Raw genomic sequence first — 14,714 nt, forward strand, 5'->3', positions numbered from 1 at the left:
ATAAAATGAAAACACTGTTTGTTGTTTTACACTTCTATTTTGTGCACATTACAAATTAACAAAATATTGACTATTTATGAAGATTTTATGAGGTCAAAAGCTGTTTGTTATTCTACAAGGTGCATTCCAAAATAAACAGGACTTTAAAAAAAAAAAACAGAACAAATGGCTTTTTCGGCAAATCAATTTATTTTATTCAAAATAGTCTCCTTCTGCTTCAATACAGCTTTTTCCACGGTCTAAAAGCATGTCGAACGAGTGTTTTAGCTCGTTGGCCGGTATCATCGGCATAAACTTGTTTCATCAATTGAAACGTTTCGGTAAGAGTTTTACAAATTTTAAAACAAAATTTAATGTTGGCTCTTTATTCGAAGCTCATTTTCGCACCGATAACACAAACATACTGACACTTAAAACGCAATAACTTCACTTTGAATTAATGAAATGTCATGAAATTCTCACTGGCCAATCAATAAAGATAACAGATTCTAACGCACCAGTCGACATATAGATGGCGCCAACAGGGGGCGCTAGATTCAAAAAGTCCTGTTTACTTTGGGAAGCACCTTGTATGTCAATCTTGACAAAATGTAAAGTACCACAACGCAGCATTATTCCCCACACATGTGGTAAACAAAATAATGTAACCAGAAACAGTTCAACATTGCTAGTTTGTCAACATATTTTTGAGATCAAACGAGCGCAAATAAATTTAAAATTTAATAACTTTTACCTTAAATACTGAAAATTTGAAATATTGAAAACGCAACCCTGCAAGAAATAACAAAATTAACCTGCGTGCCAGCAACTCATTTGAAGCAACCAATTTATTTTAATAACCGCAATGTATGTATGTATGTATGTGCAATTATTTATTTTACTAATTTAAGTTAACGAAATTCATTATGAACATTTTTCCATCAAATAAAATTAATAATAATTATGCTAATTTGCTTTACTTTTCTCCTCAACGCCAACGCACAGCCGTCGTTCCGCAACCAGCAAATTATAATCGGCCGCCATCGCTGCATAATCCCGAGCTGTATGCGGATGCCTATGCCGCGCTGGGGCGGGGGGCGTATGAGGCGACCACACGCCCACCCAACAGCAAAGTTTGACAGCAGCAACGGCAGTCAGCAGAGCAGCAGCAGCAGCAACAGCAAAAATCAACAGCAACAAAAACCACTGCAGAAACAACACAAAAATCAAATGAACTCAAATTAAATGTAAATGTACTTTTTACGCTAATTATTATTATATAAAGTAAACACAAAAAATTAATAAAAAAAAATTAAATTGAATAAAAAAGCAAGAAACAAAAAAACAAAAAAATACAATACAAAGGCAACAGAGAAACCAACAAAAAGTAAATAAAATACATAAATATACATACATATATATATTTTTTAAATTAATTGATATACAAAATACACAAAAAAGTACATAAAAATAATCAAAAAAATTAAAAGATATATGAAATAATAAATTGAGAGTAAGAAAACTAAAGTAAATAGTGAAAAAGTGTGTAAGCATAGGTAAAAATGTATATTTCGAAGTTGAATAAATTGCGATGAAAAAAGGCATAATACTAAAATATATAGTTAATACAATTTATGATGTAAATTAAAAGTAAAAACAACAACAAATTGATATTTTGTGCAGAACATTACAAGTAAGACAGTTAAGAAGCATAGTAAGCAATGTGTGTGTTTGAAAGAAATATTTAGAAACCAAACACCAGCACGTTAAAAAGACTATAAAGCATATTGATAACAAAAACTGTAGACATAAATTTAATTTCACATCACTGATAAAACAAATAGATATGTAAAGTTCAATATTACTACTAATGAAGGGTATGGAGCAAGGTTCATAGGGTACAAGATTGCGCCGCTTGCCACGTTGTGACGTAGTTGCACCGACGGATTGTTTGTTAGGAAAAGAAAAATCTCTTTTATACTTCATATATAATTTTTTTTATAAGTAAATTCACTTCATAACTTCTGTGTTGATATAGTTGTATTAGTTGAAAATTATTTAAACTTTTTTAAAACTGATTGTTAAATACATTTACATGACAACTACTTTTTCAATTTTTTCTTTCTGTTAAATAATCGAATAGTCAGCGCTCAGTTCGAAACTAATACCTAAATTTTATGATTACCTACCAAAAATATTGTGTCAAGGTTTCTATAAGTTTTTTACCCAAACAGCGACTTACTAACGCACAACAATTTTATTTTTTTAATTTAGAATGGTGTGATCTTTTCTCTGATGAACCTTGAATGTGAACCAAGTTGTATATAAATTGCAAATTTTCATTGTAGTTGTGTTTGATGGGTGGCAGTAGCTCAAAAATTTGCATAATGAAAAGAAAAGTGTTCGAATTTTTTAATATTTTCAAAAACTACAATCTTAATTACATCACACATTTGTTAAAAAACGATTTTAGTAGCAAAAAAACAAGAAAAACGTGAGTGTAAAAATTTGACTTTTATATGACTAACTTTTATTTTTACTGGAAAGTGGCGTTAAATGGGCAGGCAGCCTTGATCTAGAGTATGTAGGAGGAAGAAAAGCAATTTCATATGCGTTTTAACTAAAAAAAATAATTTATGTAAAATATTTTAAAGCAACAAATTTTAATTTGCCAAAAAACATGTAAAACGGTTTAGGTATAAAAATTATAACTTTCATATATCTAAAAATGTATTGTCAATATCATAAAACATTAAATTGTTAATTAAAAACTTAAAAAAAAAATTCTGAAGATTAGAGTTTACTTTAAAATTCCAATATCTTAAAACATTTCGAATTCGCTGAAGACTTATCTTTCGAACCGAACTTATCTTGCAAAATAATATTAAAAAGTAATAAAATATTTTTTACTAGAAAAAATAATAAAAATTTTGAAATTTTCTTTCAAGTTAAAAAATTATAAAATTTTGCAAAAAGTATTAAAGAGTTAGTGCTAAAATAAAATTTGAAAAAATTTGCAATTAGTAAAAAAAAATTATGAAGAAAATAATTTATTTTTAAAAAATAAATAAATAAAGTAAATAATTTAGTATTTCAAAAGAGTGCTTCAGCAAATTTTCATAAAACTTAAAGCTTGAGAACTTAAAATTCAATTTATTAACTATTTGGAAAAAGTTATACGTTAATATTTTATTAAAAAAATTCTATTCTTATTTTTAATGATGATTTCATATTTTTTAACTATATCCTGAGAGAAAGTGGAAAACCCGCTATTGTTTTTAAAAACATTTTCTTAAAGAAAAATGATTGCCTTGAGCGCAAACTGATTTATGTTTGTTGTAAAAATAATAATGCTCGGAGGATTTTCAATAAATTGTCCAAGGATCTAGTTGCTATTTATGCTAATGTTATGCTATTATTATTATTGTATTATATTAATTGAAATCTAAAGTTTTAGAAATCGAAAACTATAATATTATATATGATTTGTTTACTTCAAAAACACATGGAATCACAAAAGAAATTAATATAGGTTTATCCGATTTGATTTTCAAGTGCTAACTATCACTACCGCGTCAAATTTCTGCTGGAAAAACGTTACCTAACCCAAGAATTTAGCAAAAGAGAGCACAAATTGAGAGCGTAAAAGCAGAGAGAGCTGTTAACTTCTGCCAGTGACATTGCTGCTAACTGGAAATAACCCTTCGAAGCAACAGCTGTTAAATACATGTGTGAAGAAGCGATTTATGTATGTTTGATTTTTTTTTAATTTTATCAGTTTAATAGTTTTTAATTGTGAAAATAAAAATTCCATTGATTAATTTACAAGCTTTGATATGATGTGATTATAAAGAACAACATTTTCATATTTTCTAACTAATTCCTGCTAGTTTTTCGTTTCTTTACTTTGACGTTAGCTCGCTCTTTGTGAGAGTAACTTGTCTTTTTTCGCATTCTTCTTCTTCCTGGTGGCTGGGAGCTACTAGCACTTCAGAAACAAAGCTAACTATAGTAATTATCGGGAAAATAATTTTAAATATGTTTTTAAATATTTACAAGAATTTGTGAAATATTTTATAATAAATGTAGAGATATAAAATGAATTTCGAAAAATCTACAATACTTTCTTAGCGCTAAGTATCTTGGCTGCTGCCCCGGCTCTACTCTATATTCTGACCACTGATTACTTATAAAGAATACGCTACATTGCTGCATTAAATACATATAAATAATTAAAATAAGCTTGTTTCTTAAAATTTTCGTCGTGAATGCCTCATTATTTTAAATATATTTTAGTTTAGTATTAAATGCTTAACGTTTGTATACACTTAAATACATATATGTATAAAATAATATATCTTAAAGCATAGAAAGTCATAAATACCACAAAAAATTTGCTTTAATGCGTTCATTATTTTTATAAAAAGAAAATAATTATTACTTATAAGTTTCGTGAGCATGTGCGACTCTACATTAAGAATAGAAGAACAAAGATGAATTATGCACTCAAACGAGTTGTATATATTAATACTTATCTTTTTTATAAAGTAAAATTTCCGCACTACGAACAAAATTGTAAACGTTTTACTCATTTTGTTATGCTAAATAGAAAAAAAGTATTTTTGTATGCTAAAAAAGTAAATTTGTGTTTATGTTTACCTCATAGACTTTTTAGCCTTATTTCTTTACATTAGCTAAGCGTTAAGTGTCAATATGAGCGATAAATGAGCGCATTTGTATTTTAAGTGCTATTTTGAATTCCATTTCGATAGTTAAAAAGTGTTTTTAGTATTTTTAGCGATAAACATATGAAATTAAAGTGCTACAAAGTGTTGCATATGAAATTGTAATGAAATTCAATCATATTTTACCTTGCATGCTAGAAAACTCTGCTTATGAAATTTTATGAATGTATTCAAACCCACCTAACGGCGAAGTTGTGCAAAACTTTGTTTTCATATATAAAAATAAATATTTCATATTATGATAGCCTATTTTGGAAATTATGTAGCTCATCACTGTCCGTTATTGTAGTAAATAAATATGCTTTTATTATAGAAATTTATAATGTTTTGTATTTTTTACATTTTACAACTCTCGCTTGATATTATTTTGTTCAGTTACTTTTTTATGCGTGAAGTATTTTGATCTTCGAAAAAAATGCGTTTGGCTTAACATTTGATTTTTAATGGAGGAATGTTTTTGTGCAAATTTTATGTCTTTCAACTAAATGGTAACGGTATATAAGCAGAATCGCTTAAATATACGTTTTGGAAACTTGTACTATTTCACAATGATATGTATTGTTTGTGAAAAGTTCATATAAAATTCTCAAATGAATTAATTAACTTAAAGTATAAAATACATACCTACATAATTCTTTAAACTTTCACTTTCGGTATTTTTTTATTTTAATAATTTTTATTAATTTTTTTATTTTAATAAGTTTTATTAATTTTTTATTTATATTCGCAGCTTAGATTTAATACTGAAATTTTTATTTAATCTTTGGTATCGTGGTATCTTTTCAAAGGGTATTTTAAGAAATACTTTTATTCTTTTCAATGAAAAAATACATAAACCTCAAATATAATGGAGAATGTTTATTATCATTCGCAAGAACATACGTTGACATTTATGTTTTGAAGATTATCTCTTTGGCCGCGGTGACGTCTCAGATGGTCTATCCGTTGAGTATAATTTTTGATGACCCTTTCGAGCATTTCGACTGGTAACTGACAAATAACACGCGAGATGTTTTGCTCCAAGGCCTGAATCGAAGCGGGATTGTCCGCGTATACTTTAGAAGGAAAAAGTCTGACGGTGTTATATCATAAGATCTTGGTGGCCACTCGGCCTGCACAAAATCCATTAGTCCAAATGTCGCCGAGATCACGAGCTTAAATTTCTCACGTAAAACAGTCGGCATCATTTTTGAAGAAATAGGGACCAATGACCGTTGTTTTTTCTAGATGAAATGACAGATCTTGAATCTTTTCAGTTTTCTGTTTGTCCCAAATGCGGCAGTTTTGCCCAGAAATGGGCCTCATAGCTGAAAAAAATTTGACTCATGTACACTCTCAGCTATATTTTCTTCACTGCATGCTAGAAGTGGTCTATTCGGTTGAATATTATCACATAATGTACGCTGGGTCTCAATATGGGTGATGTGATGCGAAAAGTACGCTTAAGTTGACCATAAGTTGAGTCAAGCTTGACACGACTCACGCGTGATTTGTCTAGGCTATTGTACTAAAAAGTACTTCTTGGATCCCGCGTTATTTGTAATTTTTAAATCGTTTATTCACGCAAATGCGGGAATGAACAGATATCAAGCAAACTCTGAACAAATTTTGATCTGACAGCATTGTTTTGATGGTTATTCATAATTTTGACATGATTTTCGCTTGGGAATTTTAGAATTAGAATGATCTTCAACGAAACAAGTTAAAAGCATTGTATTGAATTAATATCGAAATTTGACAGATTGTACGTGAACTCTATGATTTCTGGTATGTCTAACCAAGTTGCGTTTTCTCCCTAGGCAATGTTTTCTGAGGACTGAAGGAGGGTTGGATTCCAATATTACCGAATTAAAACAAATTAAATTTTTCCGTAAATAATTTCACTATATCCACCAACTGAAATTGTAAAACTCGCTCATTCAATGAGTAATTTTAAATATTTTCCTCTGACCATGATATAATAAAGACAAAGGTCATATTTTTTCACTAAAATTGCATTAAATTGTCAGTACCAATTTGTAAGTGGATGCTTGGGAATTCCAAGGTGTTCAAATGTTAGATTCTACTCTTTTCTCCGTTTTCAATTTGTTAGTGAAACGATGTCCAAAGAGACCTGTTTACGGTATTTTTTTTAAAAATCAGAACGGGTTCATACCGAAAAAATCCACTAAAATCATTCGATCGCACTCGTCTGACGATTTTCAAGCAGAAAATCCTTCACTTTTATAATATTTTCATCAGTTGAAGAGGTCGAAGGTCGTCCAGAACGAGGCATGCCTTAAACGATCCCTCGACCGTCTTTGTAGGCTTTGGACCACTCGTAGGCTTGTGGTTTTGAAAAAAAACTTAAAAAAATTTAATTACAATTTCTGGGTAATAATAATTTACATTTCCATCAGATCAATTAAAGTTGTTTAAAAATAATGTGCAGAAGCCGAAAAAAAGCAAGAAAACATTTATATTATATGTATTAAGAATATTTCCTACTTTCAAAATTTATTTAAATTCTATTTTTTTTTAATTTTAACAACTGAGAGTGTTAGTTATTTTTATTATTATTTATTTATTGAAAAAAGAAATAAAAAAAGTACATATAATTATTTATTTGACTTTTCGGAACTTCAAAATTAAAAAAAAAATCTAAAATATATAAAGAATTGGAGTATGAAAACAAGTTTCATCAATCGATGAAAGTTAAAAAACTATAAAATTATATTTTTTTAGTATAATCTTTTATATTTCCCTCTATTTTCTTTATGAAGTTATTCAAAGTTCTTCTATTTTTTTACAAGTGTTTAGAGATATGAACCAAATAAACCTTCTTCAGTACTAACTTTATGACCTTTTTAATTTTGCTACACGAATGAATGATTGTCTGGAAATATTGAACAACTCTGCTCAAAGAAAAATGTAAAAAGCAAATAAGGTAAGGTTAGCACCGAAAGTAAACAAACAAATACAAAACGCGTGAAGAGATTCTTAAGAAAGTGTATAGTAATATGAAACTTAAAGTTACAAAGTGTTAAAGAATAAGAAAGAAATAAAGTCGCGAAAAAATAAATTCAAGAAAATATGCAAAGATATTCTAACTGTAAATATTGAACTCTAAAAATAGTAAGTTTAATATAAATAAAGCAAAAGAGATATTTGAATATAAATAATTATGCAAATAAATATGAATGCGTATAAAAGCTAAGTAGTAAGTGCATATTAGCCTCTAAGTGCGAATTAAAGAAACTTATTAAATAAAATAATAAAAACATATATATATATATAAATAACTCTAATTAAGTGTAAGCGAAGGCAAGATATATGTAGATAAAAGTCAACACTTAAATTTATTGGCAACAATTCATACAAGCAAACATACTTACATGCATACATACATATGTACAAGCAGAAATACGAGAATGTGTGTGTTTTGGAGTTAATAAAATTGAATAAAAAGAGAACTACAAATACAAAGGAAAGCACATTTAACTATGGTACATATTAGTTTTTCATTTCTCAAATAGCAACAACAACAAAAGAACATATACTATTAATTTAAAACAAAACTAGTATTAAATGGAAAGCGAGTTGAGGTGAATATTCGTTTAAGCTATTGAAGAATTACAATGTAAAAACAAATTAATTAGAGAAGATACAAAGATCAATACAAAAATATTACAAAACAAAAGCTTGTCGTAAACATGAAATGGATAACAATAAAAAAACTACTATTTTATAAAAATAAATATTGAAAAATGTGAAGTTTTCGTGTTTTCTTGCAAGGCGTTGTTGTTGCGGATACCATTTGCTCCCACCGAATATTATTCTGTCTAAATCATAGGTATCGCTAATAATAATTTTGTGGCAGTAAATGTAATTAAATGTTTCAAAGTGGTGACAACCCTACTTAAAAATATTTGCAACAGAAATGTTTACAAAGGTTTGTAGTCTGATGCTCAAATTTTCATTTTTCAAACAACTCTTCTTGGCGCATCTATAGCGGGAGCGAGGAACTTCAAACCGCCAAACCTAACCTACTCTCAACTCCCGACAATCCCACTGATCCTGATTGAGTATTACTTCCTGGGAGTGATACGACATTTACTAGGTTGTTCACAAAGTTTTGTCGTTTGATAAGAAAAACTCAATTTTAAGATTCAAAATACACTTTATTATTCTGTATAATCTTTCTGAACATTAATACACTTGCTCCAACGATCCTACAATCTGTGGATCCCATCCCTGAAGTGAGAATTCGGAAGGTCCGTAAAACAACAGCCGTTGTGACCTCTTCTGTTGATGAAAGAGGCTTGCCACGCATACATTTTTTGAGTTCTGGAAACAAATGAAAGTCGCTGCGGGCCAAATCTGATGAAAAAGTTGGATGCTCCAACAATTCAAACTTTCATTCATGGATTTTAGCCATTGTCAAAATGCTCTTGTGACACGGTGCATTGTCCTGATAAAAAAAGATTTTTTTCTTCCGCAAACCGGATCTTTTTTCACGAATTCTTTCTTTCAACTGGTCCAAAAGGTTGCAATCATATGCAAAATTAATTGCTTTACCAGTTTGCAAGTAATCCACAAACAAAATTTATCTCGCATCTCAAAAAACTGATGCCATAACCTTCCTGGCCGATTTTCGGATACGAACTCGTTTCGAAGCCGAACAACCAGGTTCACACCACTCTTTAGCCTCTTGTTTTGATTCAGGATCATGGTAATAGACCCCAGTCTCATTAAGAGTGATGAATCGATGAAAAAATCCACTTTATCCTTTTTAAAACGCTCTAAATGTTGCTGAGAAAATCGCATTCGAATGCGTTCTTGTTCCATTGTTAGCGAATGCGGCACTCATTGTGCACACAGCTTCCTAAAACCCAAAATTTCATATAAAATATTGCTTAAAATATGTAGAGCCTCTACCAAATCTCTCTCAGTCAATCGACGATCTTCCAAAACTATATCCTGTATTTTGGCTATGATTTCTGGTATTGATGCGCTTTTTGTACATACAGCACAAGGATCGTCTTTAAGGCTTCTATGACCACGTTTAAATTCAGCAACCCATCTTTCTACTGTTCTAATTGCAGGTGAATAATCATTATACACTTTCAAGATTCGTTCGTGAATTTCTGTTGGTGCTACACCTTTCAAAAATAAAAACTTTTTCACTGCACGATATTCAAATTTTTCCATTGTAAAAAATACTGTGACACGGCGACACCAAATGGCTTCTAAAGAAAGAATGAATTGACAGATTGAAATGAAACTTCACATACATTCATGTGAAGGGTGTTCCAACAAATTAAAAATTTTTTGGGACAACTTATTGAACAACTTGATAAGTCTATGGCACGGATTGACGGACGTCTAATCTGCTCTATAAGACTCAGTTTTGTCCTGATTGAGTCATCTGATCTGACACATGAGTGTCGTCAAATTTTCCACGGTAAAATTACCATCGAGTGTAGTTTAAAGTTATGCTCTTGTACTTAAAAAGCGGGGACGAGTCTTCACGAGTTTTCTGAACACGTCGAACAATTTGGACTAATGTCATGTTAGAATCTTGGCAGGTAGCTTCTAAAGCACTCATGTCCACTTAGTTTTTGGGTTAGGTGGCCAGCATGTGGTCTGTCTATCCACAAATGGATGTCAGGTATCAGTCTGTGGGTTCACTGTTCTTTGAGAGAGGTTTGCCACCGCTGCTGCCATATTGTTTCTCTCCTCTCTTTTGGCTCCTACAGACGGCTCGGATAACTTGTTTAACCTTTCGTATTCGTCACCTTGGATGTCAATGGGCATCATACTGATTATTACTTCAGCAACATTCCTTGACATTTTTCGGAAAGCACTGATAACTGTTAGTGCCGACAGTTCGATCACTGTGCTTATCGCCTGGATCCATATTGGGACCGCGTATAATAAAACCGATCTCATTATCTTTGCGAGTAAACATCGCCGGCTGGAACGCACGCATCCTTTATTTGCCATCATTCTTCGTAAGGCGTTTAGGATTTTATTCACTTTACCTGTATTCCATTGTATTATTACTTCCAGATACTTTAGTTGTGGCTGTGATAAATCTCACACTCCCCTATGGCAAGAGATATACTTTCCTCCACTTTTCTAGTACTTATGAGCAAGACTTCTGTCTTTTGCTTAGCCAGTTCTAAACTCATTTTGGAGAAAAATTGAAGAAGACAGTTTATGCACCCATTGCATTTGCTTCGGAGGTCACCTAGGTGTTGATAATCAGAAGGGGCAAGGTCTGGATATAAGGCGGTTGAGACATAACTTATCAGCCGCTATTTCCCAAACATCTTTTAAACGGTCTTGCAATATGAGGACCAGCGTTATACAATATGATGTAAAATTCTTGTCTCATATATCTAGTTGAAAATTTCGAGAATTTTTCGGCAATCGCTCGCTTTAGTTTGATGAGGTTTTGTCAGTTGTATTCCTCCTTAATGTTTTCACGGTGTTTCAGAAGTTCATAATACAGCGTCTCCTTCCGGTCTCATCGAATACAGGATATTCGGATTTTATGTTGATTTGGCTGATTGACCAGATTTCACACAAAATTTTTTGCAATTAAGGTCAAACAGCATTTTCATCACGCAAAATGTTCAAAGTATTTTATATGGCATATATGATAAATAATAAAAAAAGATATTAAACTTTGTCAACAATTTCCTCGAATATATTCTTGTTTTCTAGAATATCCTACGAAAAGAAACATTGCCATATATTGTCGACATTGTTAAGCGACTAAATGAAATTTCTCTGAAAGTACTGTTACCCCTTCCTTTCTATCACTCGGCAAAATAGTGACACAACCTAATACCACTCAACTGAGAGCAATGTCACTACACTTGGCGCCATCATAGAGTACCATCACCACATAAGATAACATCACAGCCGATTATAATCTTCTTTCCTATACGAATCTCACATCGATCAACCGTTTCTCGTCTTGTCGTCTCAGAGGAATCATAAACTCCTTTTCAATTCGGTCAGATAGAGAACTCGCACGCAGTTTCACCTTCTTTTTTTATTACATCGGTACCAAGGCACGTTATTTCCACGAAAAGAACCACTCGGATCATAGTAATCGTCATAGTAATCGTTCTACGGTATCTCTAATTTCAGCAACTATGGATCAGTTTTCATCATGTTTACACTGTTGATTAATTTGCATCCTCAGAAATGCCATATTCAAGTAGTGCGCACTAAAGACGCCATTGTTGCTGTGGAACAGATTATCGCAGAAAACCCGAATGAATCCGTCCGCTAACACGCGCAACATTTGGAGCTATGCCCTTCCATGTTATGGACGATTTTAGAAAAGGCTCATTGCGGGCTTACAAAATCCAACACAACAATTCAAGCCAAATTTTTCCACCGGCCCCTATAAACCCTCATCATACAATCTCGACGGCAAATTTTTATGTTTCTAGCGCATTGATTATTGACTTATCGAGATTTTCGTAGTTTTGAAAAGTACCGTTATATGGAGAGTGAGCGGGTTTTTCATCCGATTTCGTTCATTGACACTATCGGTAGGAGTTCTTATAATATTCGTGCAGGGCGAATTTGGTTGTAGCGGTAGTGGCTTAGGAGATACGTACATTAAACTTATTAGTGGGCTATGCCACCCCCACTTTTCCAAAATTTTTGTACCTTTGTACCAAATTACAGTTTTATATCTTAACTAGCTGACCCGGCAGCCGTTGTCCTGCCTGAAATTATGTGTTTTGAAATGAAAAGAAAGTTGATTTTATATTGTGTTGAAAATCATTTATCTTCGATTTTTCCAAATTTTTTCAATGTAACGAAGCTTGATAAACAATATTTTTTTGTTTCTGTTTCGGTGCGTAAATGTACAGAGAAGATGGTTTTCCAACTCGTGAGCACGCCACGTATATCCGGCCGTGTGAAAAACATAGCATTTCCAAATTTATGCCACACACTTCTAGCGACTATCCTTGTGTCCTATTGATTCTTATCTCAAATGCAATTTTCACTGGAAACGGAATGCGTTGGAACTGATATGGAAAATTGTAGAACTCTTTGAAAACTGACAATCAGTCAGGTTGCATTACACAGCTTCGGTGCTTGAAGATTGCGAAACATAATAACGACAGATCCAACTTTTAGACGCAAATAATGCGGTGTCATACCAAGCCTCTCCAAAGCACTTAGAAATTCCACTTGATAATTCGCGGCTTCGTCTCATGGTCAAGACGATCGATCGATTTGTATGAGCGCAAGTCTCCCGGAATTTGACTTTGAATCTTCTAGATTAAGTGAACAACATCGGTATTTTTGGCAGCTAACATTGCGCGTGCACTTAAGGAATCATAGTTACAATAATTTGGCCAATGTCCGAACATTCGTGATGAGTTCATCTTTCGTGAATAGATAAACGACAGATGGAATTGGTATCGAACCACCGGAATTGATCCATCTCCAATTTTTAGACGCGGATTTGAAGGCTGATTTTTCCAAATGTTTATAGCGGAAAGTGTGCGTACTTCATTTTCATTCCAGTGATTAACATGTTCCAGCAATTGTAATTGCTGGCTTACTGTGTGCGGCTAACTTTTTTTGCTACTCAACAGAATACATCCAGCATCTAACAGCACCATATATATGTACATATGTACCATATGTTGCTTCAAGATAAAGTCCATCAAACATCGCTGTTTGAAAAGTCGTGCTGTGACATCGTGACGATCGCTTGCTGATTGACCGCGTTCCATAAATCCACATGTATGTCATCGCATCCTGGGAATAGTCGTTCGTTCGTCTTGGGCTGCCATACGTTGATGGCAAAAGGAACGCCGATCGATAATAGCTTCGTACGAAATTTCAATCTGTAATTGATCACTTTATGTGAAACATAACGTTTTCACTGAATAATTTTCAATAATTTTTCTTTTGAATAGCCGGAATAAAAAAAGCATGCGACCGAAATTGAATGATTCAAATATTTGACAAATAAAAATATTGAAAAACAAAACAAACAAAAATTGAAAAAAAAATTTGTATGGAAAAATGTTACTTTTTGGGAATTTTCTAATTTCCCTTAACATTTAGGAGGATGAAAAATAGATGTTGTTCGATTCTCCACCCTAGCCGATATGCACGCTAAGATTCACGAAAATCGGTCGAGCGGTTTCAGAGGAGTTCAATAACGTACACCGTGACACGAGAATTTTATATATTGGATTAAATGCCTAGTTATGGCACTTTATATGCTTTCGGTTAAGCCGATTTGTGGGCATGGCGGTGGTCCGATCATTTGTACACATACAAAGTTTCATCAAGATATCTCAGTTTTTACTCAAGTTACAGCTTGCATTGATGAACGGACGGACAGTCAGATAGACAGTCAACCGGATTTCAACTTTTCTCGCCACCCTAATATATAAATATATGTAAGGTTGCCAAATATCTCCCTTCCGCTTTTTTGTTCTTTATTCAATGCTTTATAAAAAGTGTTACAGTGATCGGATTTAGTTCAAATATGCGCCGTTTCGTTCGATAATCTGTTTCCATTTAGACAGCAACTTCATAATAATCCCCCTAGAAGAATGACCCCTCCTTATTTGCGAAGAACTTGGACAGCCACTTTTCACAAGCCTATTTTGAGTTCAACTTTACAGCAACAAGGACGTTCGCCATGGACAGGAACAGGTGGTAATCACTTGACGCTATGTCCGGGCTATATGGTAGATGGGATAAAACCTCCCTTCCGAGCTCCCGTAGCTTCTGACGAGCCATCAACGAAGTGTGTGTTGTCTGGCATTGTCCTGGTGGAACACTACACCCTTCCTGTTGGCCAATTCTGGACGCTACTGGTCGATCGCCTGCTTCAAGTGGTCCAGTTGTTCGCAGTAGATGGTAGAATTAAGCGTCTGGCCATAAGGGAGCTGCTCATAGTGGATGATTCCCTTCTAATCCCTTCAAACACACAGCAAAATCTTCCTGGCC

At 32.7% G+C, this 14,714-nt stretch overlaps 1 protein-coding gene across 6 annotated transcripts in view; it reads left to right on the forward strand.

Annotated features, from left to right (window-relative positions):
* The window catches only part of LOC126752527 (disintegrin and metalloproteinase domain-containing protein 10), a 364,893-nt gene extending 356,416 nt beyond the window's left edge, over window positions 1-8,477 (forward strand). For 4 of the 6 annotated variants that reach the window (XM_050463404.1, XM_050463401.1, XM_050463402.1 and 1 more), the window contains one exon: window positions 985-1,079. Coding sequence is in view for 2 of the 6 variants with exons in the window: in XM_050463405.1 (XP_050319362.1) it covers window positions 985-1,118 (134 nt within the window). In the remaining 4 variants the exon portion in view is untranslated. Of the gene's footprint in view, window positions 1-984 lie in introns of all 6 variants that reach the window. The other 2 variants (XM_050463405.1, XM_050463406.1) reach the window with 2 other exon arrangements.
* Window positions 8,478-14,714: the final 6,237 nt, after the last annotated feature.

The sequence above is a fragment of the Bactrocera neohumeralis genome, chromosome 3 (assembly GCF_024586455.1).
Source record: "Bactrocera neohumeralis isolate Rockhampton chromosome 3, APGP_CSIRO_Bneo_wtdbg2-racon-allhic-juicebox.fasta_v2, whole genome shotgun sequence".
Classification (NCBI taxonomy): domain Eukaryota; kingdom Metazoa; phylum Arthropoda; class Insecta; order Diptera; family Tephritidae; genus Bactrocera; species Bactrocera neohumeralis.